This window comes from Grampus griseus (genome assembly GCF_964374135.1).
Source record: "Grampus griseus genome assembly, chromosome: 3".
In the NCBI taxonomy this organism is placed as follows: Eukaryota; Metazoa; Chordata; class Mammalia; order Artiodactyla; family Delphinidae; genus Grampus; species Grampus griseus.
The window spans coordinates 105,098,214-105,112,697 of record NC_139019.1 but is presented as its reverse complement, the minus strand read 5'-3'; the positions used below and the strand labels follow the sequence as shown (position 1 = coordinate 105,112,697).

The following is a 14,484-nucleotide window of genomic DNA, read 5'->3' as shown; positions in this document are numbered from 1 at the left end:
CAGCCTGCAAAAGGGAGACCCCAAACACAGTAAGTTAAGCAAAATGAGAAGCCAGAGAAACACACAGCAGATGAAGGAGCAAGGTAAAAACCCACCAGACCAAACAAATGAAGAGGAAATAGGCAGTCTACCTGAAAAAGAATGCAGAGTAATGATAGTAAAGATGATCCCAAATTTGGGAACTAGAATGGAGAAAATACAAGAAACGTTTAAAAAGGACCTAGAAGACCTAAAGAGCAAACAAACAATGATGAACAACACAATAAATGAATTAAAAATTCTCTAGAAGGAATTAATAGCAGAATAACTGAGGCAGAAGAACAGATAAGTGACCTGGAAGATAAAATAGTGGAAATAACTACTGCAGAGCAGAATAAAGAAAAAAAGAATGAAAAGAATTGAGGACAGTCTCAGAGACAACATTAAATGCACCAACATTCAAATTATAGGGGTCCCAGAAGAAGACAAAAAGAAAGGGTCTGAGAAAATATTTGAAGAAATTATACTTGAAAATTTCCCTAATATGGGAAAGGAAATAGTCAGTCAAGTCCAGGAAGAGCAGAGAGTCCCATACAGGATAAATCCAAGGAGAACATGCCAAGACACATATTAATCAAACTATCAAAAACTAAATACAAAAAAAATATATTAAAAGCAGCAAGGGAAAAGCAACAAATAACATACAAGGGAAACCCCATAAGGTTAACAGCTGATCTTTCAGAAGAAACTCTGCAAGCCAAAAGGGAGTGACAGGACATATTTAAAGAGATGAAAGGGAAAAATTACAACCAAGATTACTCTACCCAGCAAGGATCTCATTCAGATTCGACATAGAAATTAAAACCTTTACAGACAAGCAAAAGCTAAGAGAATTCAGTACCACCAAACAAGCTTTACAACAAATGCTAAAGGAACTTCTCTAGGCAGGAAACACAACAGAAGGAAAAGACCTACAATGACAAACACAAAACAATTAAGAAAATGGTAATAGGATCATACATATTGATAATTACCTTAAATATAAATGGATTAAATGCTCCAACCAAAAGACATAGACTGGCTGCATGGATGCGAAAACAAGACCTGTATATATGCTGTCTACAAGAGACCCACTTCAGACCTAGGGACACATACAGACTGAAAGTGAGGAAAAGGAAAAAGCTATTCCATGCAAAAGGAAATCAAAAGAAAGCTGGAGTAGCAATTCTCATATCAGACAAAATAGACTTTAAAATAAAGACTGTTAACAAGTGACAAAGAAGGACACTACATAATGATCAAGGAATCAGTCCAAGAGATATAACAATTGTAAATATTTATGCACCCAACATGAGAGCACCTCACTACATTAGGCAAATGCTAACAGCCATAAAAGTGGAAATCAACAGTAACACAGTCATAGTGGGGGACTTTAACACCCAACTTTCACCAATGGACAGATCATCCAAAATGAAAATAAATAAGGAAACACAAGCTTTACATGACACATTAAACAAGATGACTTAATTGATATTTATAGGATATTCCATCCAAAAACAACAGAATACACTTTCTTCTCAAGTGCTCATGGAACATTCTCCAGGATAGATCATATCGTGGGTCACAAATCAAGCCTTGGTAAATTTAAGAAAATTGAAATCGTATCAAGTATCTTTTCCGACCACAACGCTATGAGACTAGATATCAATTACAGGGAAAAAAACTGTAAAAAAATACAAACACATGGAGGCTAAACAATACGCTACTAAATAACCAAGAGATCACTGAAGAAATCAAAGAGGAAATCAAAAAATACCTAGAAACATATGACAATGAAAACACAATGACCCAAAACCTATGGGATGCAACAAAAGCAGCTCTAAGATGGAAGTTTATAGCAATACAATCCTACCTCAAGAAACAAGAAAAATCTCAGATAAACAACTTAACCTTACACCCTAAGCAATTAAAGAAGAAGAAAAATACCCCAAAGTTAGCAGAAGGAAAGAAATCGTAAAGATTAGATCAAAAAGAAATGAAAAAGAAATGAAGTAAATGATAGCAAAGATCAGTAAAACTAAAAGTTGATTCTTTGAGAAGATAAACAAAATTAATAAACCACTAGCCAGACTCATCAAGAAAATAAGGGAGAAGAGTCAAATCAACAGATTTAGAAATGCAAAAGGAGAAGTAACAACTGACCCTGCAGAAATACAAAGAATCATGAGGGGTTACTACAAGCAACTATATGCCAATAAAATGGACAACCTGGAAGAAATGGATAAATACTTAGAAAACCACAATGTTCTGAGACTGAACCAGGAAGAAATACAAAATATAAACAGACCAATCACAAGCACTGCAATTGAAACTGTCATTACAAATCTTCCAACAAACAAAAGCCCAGGACCAGATGGCTTCACAGGAGAATTCTTTTTTTTTATTTTTAACATCTTTATTGGAGTATAATTGCTTTACAATGGTGTGTTAGTTTCTGCTTTATAACAAAGTGAATCTGCTCTACATATTCATATATCCCCATAGCCTCTCACTCTTACATCTCCCTCCCACCCTCCGTATCCCACACCATGATTTTATCCAGATTAGCTCATTGCAAATCCCAAATGGATGGTGACCAGAATTTATTATTTTGCAGTCTTTTCTGTTGGACTTTGGGGCTGCAGCCTCTCAGGTCTCAGATGGGTCTGAGTTTGTTGTTGTTCAGATTGGCCATTGAACATGACTGGCCACTGTTCTTAATCAAGAAGTCATCCCATAACACCCAGGATAAGGATGGAGGAGATAACTAAAAAGATGGCGATCAACTCTTTGAGGAAACACTTAAGGCATCAGGGTTGTTCAGATCCTTGGGAAGGGACAGTGGCAGGGTGACGACCACTGGTTTATGCACGTGGATACACAAGGCTATTGTGACAAGAGATGCTCATTAGTTGTTCTCTGAGTGAAGACAGGCTAAAGTAAAAATGAAACTTTTCCTGGAACTTCAGAGGGTCTCCCTCTCAGGGGAGGACTTGTAGCACAAAATGGACAGTTCCATATCTGATTTGTTTATATGAGCACTTGCCTAAAAATCACAAGACTGGGGCAAAATAAATATATATAAAACAATGCTTCTCAAAATATGGTGTAAAGATGGGCAACAGCACAGCATCCGAATCTAGCATCCCCTAGAAGTACATATTCTCAGGTCCTATCCTAGGCATATAGAAAACTCCAAGCAATTTGTTCTTAAAAGTTTTCCAGACACTTCTTGATATACTAAAGTTTAAGAAGCACTTCCCTAGGCCTATATGTGAGGTATCTATAATTTCCACTTCCGTTCACTCACTAAACTAGGCTGACTTGCTTGTCTTTCTACCGTTAGTTTCCAGTTCTCTTATCCTGATAGTACCTGATTAGACCATCTGATTATATATAAGAACTCAGTTTTGTAATTTTTATCATCAACACAAACCAGAATTGAATTTATAGAAAGCAGCTTTGTAGAGGTAATAAAAATACTGATTCTTAGCTTTGTGATTTGGTTTGCAGTGGAGAAACCGTAGTTATAACTTCTGAAAAGTTTGTGTTCGTTTCCAGAATAACAATGATATAAATTAAGGGATAAATAAAGGAGAAAAACACTTACATAGGCTACAAGTTGCTCCTGGGAAGCTTTCACTTCAGCTTGTAATTTTTCAATACACTGAAAAGGAGCAAAGTTTAGAAACAAAGTACATAACTCTTCCTTTTACTCGTTCAAAGTGTTCCAGATATAAACATGTACCAGTTCTCATATCTTATGAATGGCAGCATTATCTCAGCTAGATGTTTTTAAAATCATCATTAAAGAAATCATCATTCCCTCCCCCCACAAAAAGAAAGAAAGAAATCATCACTCCCATCCCTCTTTCTCTTCCACTCTATGGAAGAATCCAGCAACAGAGTACATGAATTATTAATAATTAGATGATTGGGAAAAATAATGTTTGCTTGATGTACTGTAGGTAATGTTAACCCACCTTTTATCATATATACATACATGTGGGAGCCAATGGATTTGTATCTGCCTTTGGAATATATGGATATATTCTGTGTGAATATACATATTTACATATAGATACAGATTATCTATCCCAAAGGCAGATACAAACCAATATGATAAACAAACAAGAGATAAATTTATGTAATGACATATATAAATATCTAGAAATTCAGAGATTGGTAATTTCTTATAAACTGAGTTATTAAAAGTCAATGAAAAATTTTCTGATCCACTTGTTTCACTACAGAGAAAGAAGCTATTCCTTGATTAAGTTCAACCTTGAAACCCAAAAACCATTTATGTAGTCAATATCATGTACAAAATAAATAGAATATTCAGCTAATATGGTTCAAAAGAATACATGTCAAGCAAACTTTAAAAATATCACCAAGAAAGTTAATTTTTGTGTGTGAATATTCATCAGGGAATACAGTTACATTGAGCAAATACAAATACTGTTATTTACCATCTTAAACTTAAATATGGACTTCCAACCCAGCCAGAAATTACTATAGAATTGTCAGTTCATATAAGTTTAGGTAATCTTTAGAAATAAAGATTATTTCTCTTCTACAACATACCTGGTCTTTTGCAAGGACCAGTTTTTCATATGGTTCCCCCCGTCTTCCTTTCGGTCCAGAGCCTCTAGTTTTTTCTCCAGCCAGGAAACTTGTTCAAGCAGCTTTGATTTTGTTCCTTCAGAGGCTGAAAGCTAAAGACATTTGCTTGTAAGTGTATGGAAGTACAATGATTTTTTTTAAAGCTCCTTTTAAAAGTCCGACTTATAAATGAATTGCCTTCCACCAATATCTATTAAATATGAAAATGGCTTTTGAAACATTCCTCATAGATGACAAATGACTAGTATAGAGAGTTAAGGAAATAATGTTGATTTTATTTATTTTTAATAATAAAGATCTTTCTGAGCAAGAGATGAGACCACATAGTTCAGCAGGCAGAGAGATTTGTGGTGCAACAATCTCAACAGTCATCTTTATTATGTTTAAACATTGCACTTTACTTGTACAGCTGAACCTGAAATCTGTATTGTGGTTTACATAGGGTTCTTGAAACTTAACTCTTGGGGACTACAGCTGTCTAGAAAGAGCAGGAGTTCTGACTCCCTTGAATCTTTACCATTAAGCAGTGAGGTAGAAGGAGCTGAAGGGAAATGCAGGAATTTCTAGTTGAAGTCTGATCAATGGCAGATCTATGCTAAACCATAACCAAAAAACGTCTAGAAGTGACTGTTTTACTGTTTCCTCTTGAGGAGAGTGGTAGTTTGATAGTCCCTATTCCCTTAACTCCCTTGGAGAGCCCCTGGACTAGCTTCTTCTTTCATTCAGGAAGCTTATTGTGCTTTTTCTCTATAACTCAGCAACAATTCTGAAAGAGTTCCTGGAAAGGGACACACAACCTTGTTTTCATTCCAATTCTCATGCTCTTAGGCGCGGCTTATCTCTAAGTATGTCTTTCGTATTACTCCAAGTATTATTGCAAAGCATACCGTCTCATCTTGAAAAGGGCAACAAATATTTAAACAGTTTACCGGATGGAGAAGCATTATGAGATTGGTCTGCCATGGAAATAAGTTGGGCACATCATATATACTGGTATCCATCCATCCATCCATCCACCCATCCATCCACCCACCCACACCATCAGTCACTCAACAAATATTTGTCTGGTTGGCGCTCTATGCAACCATTGTGTTATGTGCAGGCGATTATGAAAATGCAGCAGGAGGGTCAAAGGGAACACATATGCGGTGAACTGTTGGCTTTGCTTTTCAGCTCTCAGTGACCTGGGAGGCCTGCAGTGCTCCACATGGGCACTAACACGTCTAACTCTCAGGTACATGATGCTTTGGAAATGTAGTCTGGTTTCTCTGAGCACCCTTCCATTTTATCACACAGTTTAGTGTAATGGCTAAAGACACAGACTGTGGAGTCAGAGCCTTTGGGTAAAAGTCCCAGTTTTCTATTTGCTATCTCTGTGATTTGGACAAGTTGCTCAGACGCTCTGAGTTTGATTTTCCTATCTGTAGATGGGAATGGGGATAAAAAGAATAGTACTTACCTCATGCATGTGTTTTGAGGTTTATATGAGTTTATACAAGAGAAACACTTAGAACAATGTCTGGAATAAATCAAAGACTTAGTAGCTATTATTATCGTTTCTTCCACCTCCTCTAGACTTCTGTAAGCATTCATATGGGTTCTACCCCAATATTTATTACTTATCAAATTGTAAAATAAAGTATCTGAAGACATCACAGCCTCTGTGAGCTGGTTACCCTCATAGCAGCATTATTCTTAATAGCTAAAAGGTGGAAACCAAATGTCCATTAACAGAAGAACAGATAAACAAATTGTGTTGTATACATGCAATGAAATTTTATTCAGCCATAAAAAGGAATGAAGTACTGATACTTGCTATAACTTGGATGAACATTGAAGACATCGTGCTAAGTGAAAGAAGCCAGACACAAAAGGTCACATATTGTATGATTCCTTTTGTATGAAATATCCAGAATAGGTAAACCCATAGAGACAGAAAGCAGATTAACAGTTGTCAGGGGATGGGTGGTAGGGATTATGGGGAATCATTACTTAATGGGTACAAAGTATTCTTCTGGGATGAAGAAAAAACGTTGAAACTCGAGAGAGGTGGCGGTTACACAACATTGTGAACACACTAAATGCTACTGAATTGCATCCATTAAAATGGTTAATTGTATTTATGTGAATTTCACCTCCTTTAAAATAAAATGACTTTCTTGTTAGCTCTCAGTGGGTAAGAAAATTGTCATCATTAAATCCATTCACTGAATGTTATTTGAAAAAAATAACAAAATTTGATTGGTTTAATTTTAAATTAATGAACTCAAATCTCAGACAGGTACTCTACATTCCCCTGACATCAAAATACCATATTTTACTACTAGTAAATTGGCTTTCCTCTTCTCTGAGATAACTATTTATTATTCTCTACTCTTTCCTCAAGTATCATTTCATGCTTTCTTTCCCTTCAAAATTCCACCCTCAACCCTCTCTCCCCAAATGATCACCTCATCAATATTTCACTGGAAAAATAGGGGCCAGATGGCTACTCCCTCACCTTCTCATCAGCCAATATTTAAACCTTACTGCAGCAGGCCCTGCTAATCTGTTTCCCATTGGTTGTTTCCCCATTTATCCCTTACTGCCAGACACCCAATTTGGATTAGCCAGCAGCCATGTGTTTAGGGAAACTTGGTCTTGTCCAGCTCCAGGGAATGAATCACAATTGCTCAGCCAGGCTTGTTGGTCTCATGCCCATGCATAAAAAATGACTTTAGGCATGAGCCTGCAATCCAGTAGCGGCCCTTGGAGCCTGGGGAGAAGGAATTTACCAGATTTTTTAAAAAGACATACATGAGGAAGAACAACTCTTTTTCAAAGGATGTTCTGACTGCATGTAATGCTTGGAATTGTTGCAGACATTGTGGTAAGACAGTCAACACTGAGGATGGTAGAGCAAAGGATGGATGACACCTGTGTTCTTGCTGACATTCTTGAGCTGTAGAATTAACCAGCCCTGGAACTGCTCCATCTCTGGACTTAATCTTACGTGCGATGATAGCAGGCCTTAACATGTTACTTTAATTGGGTTTTTGGTAGTTGAAGGAAAAAGCATTCTTACTGAACAAATGGAGAAGATATTCCTCTATCAAAAGCCAAACCTTTTGCTTGGCTTTGAATCTTATCTCCTCTATCTGTCAAAAGCCTTTGCTCCTGTAATTTCTACAGCCCACGCCCCCATCCATTTCTTCATTCTCACCCTTTCTGGATGATTCTGCTCAGCATATAAACATGTTATAGTAATTCCCATAAACAAAAGCTGTCTATTGAACATTCCCCCACTTCCTCCTCCAGTCATCATCTCATTTCTATGCTTCTTTTCCCACTCAAACTTCTTAAAATGATTGCCTACCCACACTGTTGTCACTTTCTTACAATCTTCTCACTTTTTTTTAAGAAAAAAATTATTGGCTTATATAAGTGGGGAGTCAGAAGTAGATTTTTGTTTCACTCACAACTAGATTCCACAGAATCCAAAAAAATCATAGTATTCTGTCTCTTTTTAACCTCTATATCTTGGTCCTATGTGTTGGCTTCATGATTTCCCAGTGCAGACAAGATTTCTTCACACATTGGGGAAGATGTTACCTATTGCCTTCCAGGTTCAGGTCCTCAATAGTAAGACAATTTGACCTCCAGTAACAAGTTGAAAAAGGACTTATTTTTGGCCCCATCTATGTTCGTATGGCCACTCCTGGATTGTTCTTTATATTGTCAGGAAAATGGGATATCATAATTGACTGGACCTCAGTCATATGCTTAAAGACCATTCCCTCTAGTCAGGAATACTGTGGTTGACAGCCCCAGGATTATTAAAAGATTGGAGCCTAAAGGAGCTATTCTCCAGAAAAGGTAAACATGAAAATAGAGGCCAATTAAAATTCACCCTCTGGGTGTTCAGCACAATTATATCCTCATGCTCATGAGGATGTGCTTTTCCTCAAATGTTCCTGCATAATATGATTCATCTATTCTACATTAATCCGAAAATGCACTTCCCCTCTCAAAAGGAGATAACCCAGTGTCATCTCGAGTTCCTACATCTGGCTTCACATTTTGTGTGTATCTCTCTAAATCAAATCCAGATGAGACTCACCATGATAGGCACCTAAAGACAAAATTTAAATGTCCCCCCCACCCACATATGTCTAAAATACAGGGAAAACAGGACAATCACAGTGTTACTACCTTTTTAAAAAAAGGAAAAAGGGAAACAACTTACAGTTGTCATAGGCCATTGCCAATGTCACATTCTATCAATATTAGTCAGCAATGTTAAGGCCTGTCCTGGTTTCTGATCTGATTGATTCTGTTTCTGACCTCTGGGAGCCTTCTTTGTCCTTTTCTTCCATGGTCACAATCAAGAAAAAGGCCAGAGGGTATTCCTTTGGTAAGGGTTGTACTAAGTTTTAGTTTTGGGCATGCCACTTATTTCTCTATTTATCAAGACTATTTCAGTTGTGTTATAGAAAGCTAATGCCAATTGCTTTAGATTAAAAAAGATAATTAATTGGTTCATTTAACTGAGAAGTAGAGGCACCCCTAAATTCTGAGTCTTAAATTAGATTCTCAGAATTCTCTCTCTCCCTCTCTCCTAACCTAACTCCTTTTTATGCTACAGAAAAAAAAAGAAAATTTTCCCAGTGGCTGTGACGAGGGCTACTCTGGATTATTTTCCTCTCTTAATCTCTCTTCGATTGCCTTCTGCCCTCCACTACTCCCCTGAAACTGATCTTCCCTAGGTTGCCTATGATTCTCATTTTTCCAAATGCAGTGGACACATTTCTGGTCATATTATTCAATCTCCCGGTAAAATATTACACATTTGAGCATGCCATGCCTTGTGAAACACTCTTTTTACTGCTTAGAGGACACGAGTCTCTGGATTTCTTCCTGATTCTTTGTTTCCTTGGCTAGATTTTCCTCCTCTTCCACTCCTCTAAATATCAAAATCTGAAAGTCCTAGCTGATCTCATTAGGTGCCATGGTTGAAACACTAGTTATACACATGTTTATGACTCCCAATTTTTTTACATACAACCACTTGGCTTGTTGGATACATATATCCAACAACCTACTTAATATTGTCACTTGAATATTTACTAGGCAACTAAGAATTAATATATTCATAAAAAAATGAAACAATGCCATTTGCAGCAACATAGATGGACCTAGAGATTATCATACTAAGTGAATAGGTCAGAAAGAGAAAGACAAATACCATATGATATCACTTATATGTGGAATCTAAAATATGACACAAGTGAACTTATCTACAAGGCAGAAACAGATTCACAGATATAGAGAACAGACTTGTGGTTGCCAAGGGGGAGAGGGGGTGAGGGAGGGATGGATTGGGAGTTTGGGATTAGCAGATGCAAACTATTATATATAGAATGGATAAACAACAGAGTCCTACTGTATAGCACAGGGAACTATATTCAATGTTCTGGGATAAGCCATAATGGAAAAGAATATGGAAAAGACTGTATATATATGTATAACTGAATCATTGTGCTGTACAGCAGAAATTAACACAACACTGTAAATCAACTATATTTCAATAAAATAAATTTAAAAAAAGAATTAATGTATTCAGAATGAATTCCTTATATTCTATACCTTCCCCAGACTTCCCTCTCTTATGGAACCACCCATCCATATGTTTAAGCCACAAATGTATTTAAATCTTCTCTTTCTCTCACAGTCCACCTAATCCATCACAGAGGACAATTATTAAAACCACCCCATTAAGTAATGTGAATTGTTACGTTTATCTCCTCTTATTGATGGTTCTCTTAGATCATCTCCCCCACAACCCATGCCCACAAACACAGCAATTAATATTGTAGACGAGGTTTCCAATGTCACTCAAAAACCACTCAAAAACAAATTGAGTCTTGGCAACCCTTGTAGAGCTCACGCTACAGAGAGTAGTGACTTTGTTGAAAAACAAAGGCTTCCTTTGTGCTAAAAGTTTTGCAAGCTATGTTGGACCACAAGCTATGAAATTCCTTGGCAATAAATAACCGAGGCAAGCACTGGAAAAATTACCTATCCTACCTGTGGAATGGGCAGGAACCCCTATGTCTGAAGATACTTTTAGATCACAGAACTGATTTGGTCTCATTTCAATTTTACAGCTAAAAACAAACAACAAATTCCTCATGCTACCCCCATTCCTCATGCTACCCCCATCCTAGACAAAACAGACTTTTACATTTATTAATATTTCTACTTTAACAAGTTATTTCCAGCCATTCCTAGGTTTATGCACATCCTAAAATAGACTCCCAAAGACCCTTAATTTAGAAGCATGGTTACCCCCTGTTTTAGTTTGCTAGAGCTGCTCTTAAAGAGTACCACAAACTGAGTGGCTTAAAAATAAATTTATTGTCTCACTGTTCTGGAGACTAGAAGTTCAAGATCGAGTGTCGGTAGGGTTGGTTCCTTCTGAGGGCTGTGATGAGGAATCTGTTTTATGCCTCTTCTCTGGCTTTGGGCAATTTGCTGGCAATATTTGGCATTCCTTGGCTTCTAGAAGTACGGCCGTTGTCTCTGACTTCATCCTCACATGATTTTCTCCCTGTATATCTGTGTCCAAATTTCCACTTTTATATGGATGCAGCCATATTGGATTAGGAGCCCATCTTATTCCAACGTGTCCTCATTTTAACTAATTACATCTGCAAAAAATAAAGTCATGTTCTGAGGTCCTAGGAGTTAGAACTTGAACATTTGAATTTGGAAGGGACCAAATTTAACCATAACACCCCCAAATTGGAGTGGGAGGAAGCAGGGAACTCTGAGTAATGAAGAAACATTTAAGCTCTGACTGAAAATAGAAATATTCACCAAAAAGTCAATCGATAGTTGAAATATAAAGTTAGGGATCCAGACATAGAGATTTCTAAGATGCTTTTAATCTTCAAATAAGTCCTCTGGGCTGTATGAATAGATAAATATACCAGAGAGAAGTGGGACACGGAAAAAGGTGAGGCAATTAATCGCTGACTTGCATGTAAAGATAAAGTGTTTGGTTATAAAAGTCAAAAAGCAATAGTATCAGGTTCTAAGAAATTAAAGCCAACAACTGAAGAGGCCTAGGACCCATTCCTCAGGTACAGCTAGTCCCTTTAAGTTCTGGTCCATTCTTGCTACCGAATCCAAGCTTGCTCTGCTCACCGCACGACAGGCCAGTAAATCAGAGACGAGGTGTTGAGGCAAGGGATACGACTTTATTCGGAAAGCTGGCAGACTGAGAAGACAGCAGACTAAAGTCTCAGAATAACCATCTTATCAGAGTTTGGATGCCGGTTTCTTTTATAGCACAGAGAGGGGGAAGAGATGAGGAAGTAAAGTAAAAAGGCCATGAGTTTTGCAAATATCCCCTGGAATGGCCAGCCTCCAGGAGGGGATGTGTTATTTTCTTTTCTTGCATCCATCTACAGGTGGACAAGGTCCGGATGTTTCCCTGAACAAAGACACTTTGGTTTAACATTCAGGCAGAGGAGCAGGGTTCTCTGAGGCAGGCCATTATGTAGAGACCGTATCCGTTTAGTGAACAAGAGCAACAGTAAGTAAAGGTTAAAGTAAAATAAACATATCCAACATGTAGTCAGATTTGGCTCTTCCCTGTTACATTCTCAGAGCACTTTTGTGGAACAGGGCAAAGGCTTTCCCTGCTGGTAGGACTCACAGAAACGACTCTCCACTCTCTGGCTTGTGGTATATGCATTCTGCTATCCTTGAGTTTCTTTCACGGGTCTTTCTTTCTCCTCAAATCTCCTTAGTGTCCCACTTAATAGAGAACAGCTGGATTCTCATAACTGATCTGTGTTGTCTTTCATGTAACATCTAGAAAACTTCTCTTTCTACATGTGGAAGAATGATAGTAGAAAAGGTCAATAAACTATTAGTATTATTATGTAAATAGTTTTGACTTGGATAGCCCCTAAAGGGTATCAGGGACAGCCTGTCACTATACATCCATTCAGTAACTGCAAGAGACTCATATTTATACAACTCTAAATTTAAGCACTAAACTGTTCCTGAAGCTAATAAATGAGATCTTCATACAAAACACATGGTCATCTAAAATTTTCTTCTTGAAGCCCCAGACCCTGAAAAATGGGAAAAAGAAAAACTATTTCTAAGAAATAGGTTAAGGGTCTGATGTATCAAAGGACTGAAATATTCAGAAGACTTAAATGAAGAAATCCAAATTACAAAGCGTCGAGAAGAGTCCAGGGCATACATGGGGTACGTTGAGCCTACATGGAGCCTTCCATAGGAAATGTCACCTTTAACATCTAATGATTCAAATATAAGATAACTGGGGTGACCACAGATCATCCGGTCACCTGAAACTTGGGATCAGTCTTTTATTTTAAATTGAAGTACATATATATATATATTTATCCCTCCCCCCCTTTCCCCTTTGTTAACAATAGGTTTTTTTGCAATGTCTCTGAGTCTATTTCTGTTTCATAAATAAGTTAATTTGCATCATTTTTTTAAGATTCCATGTATAAGTGATATCATATGATATTTGTATTTCTCTAACTGACTTACTTCATTTAGTTTGATAATGTCTAGGTGCATCTGTGTTGCTGCAAATGTCATTATTTCATTCAATTTTATGGCTGAGTAATATTCATATATATATATATATCACATCTTATATATCATATGTATCATATATGTGTGTGTGTATATATATCACATCTTCTTTATTTCTTATTCATCTGTCGATGGACATTTAAGTTGCTTCCATGTCTTGGCTATTGGAAATAGTGCTGCTATGGACATGGGGGTGCATTTATCTTTTTGAACTAGAGTTTTCATCTTTTCTGGATATATGCCCTGGAGTGAAATTGCTGGATCATATGGCAACTCTATTAGTTTTTTAAGGAACCTCCATTCTTTTCTCCAAAATGGTTGCACCAATTTACATTCCCACCAACAGTGTAGGAGGGTTCCCTTTTCTCCACGTTCCCTCCAGCATTTATTATTTGTAGACTTTCTGATGATGGCTGTTCTGATTGGTGTGAGATCAGAATTTGCATTTCTCTAATAATTAACAGTGTTGAGCATCTCTTAATGTGACTGTTGTCCATATGTATGTCTTCTTTGGAGGAATGTCTATTTAGGTCTTCTGTTCATTTTTTGATTGGGTTGGGTTTTTTTTGATATTGACCTGTATGAGCTGTTTGTATATTTTGGAAATTAATCTGGTCTTACATTTAGGTCTTTAATCCACTTTGTGTTTAATTTTGTATATGGTTTTAGAGAATGTTTTAATTTTGTTCTCTTACACATGAGTTGTCCAGTTTTCCCAGCACCAATAATTGAAGAGACTGTCTTTTTTCCGTTGTATATTCTTGCCTCCTTTGTCATAGGTTAACTGACCATAAGTGCATAGGTTTATTTCTGGGCTTTCAAGCCATACTGTTTTGATTGCTGTAGCTTTCTAGTACAGTCTGAAGTGAGGGAGCATGATTCCTCCAGCTCTGTTCTTCTTTCTCAAGATTGTTTTGCCTATTTGGGACTTTCTGTGTTTCCATACAAATTTAAAATTTTTTGTCCTAGTTCTGAGAAAAATGCCATTGGTAATTTGATAGGGATTACATTGAATCTGTAGATTGCCTTGGATAGTATGGTCATTTTAACAATATTGATTCTTCTAATCCATGAACACGGTATATCTTTCCATGTGTTTTTGTTGTCTTGATTTTCTTCATTATAGTTTTCAGAGTACAGGTCTTTTGCCTCCTTTGGTAGGTTTATTCTTAGATATTTTATTCTTTTTGATGCAATGGTTGGGATCAGTCTTGA

General features: G+C 37.0%; 1 protein-coding gene across 1 annotated transcript in view; it reads right to left on the bottom strand.

Moving 5' to 3' along the window:
• Window positions 1–14,484, bottom strand: part of CCDC192 (coiled-coil domain containing 192) — a gene marked incomplete at both ends in the record, with an annotated part of 201,354 nt that overhangs the window by 149,209 nt on the left and 37,661 nt on the right. Inside the window, 3 exon segments of the mRNA XM_082650316.1 lie at window positions 3,629–3,685; window positions 4,606–4,649; window positions 4,652–4,736. Of these exon segments, the coding sequence (XP_082506442.1) occupies window positions 3,629–3,685; window positions 4,606–4,649; window positions 4,652–4,736 (186 nt within the window).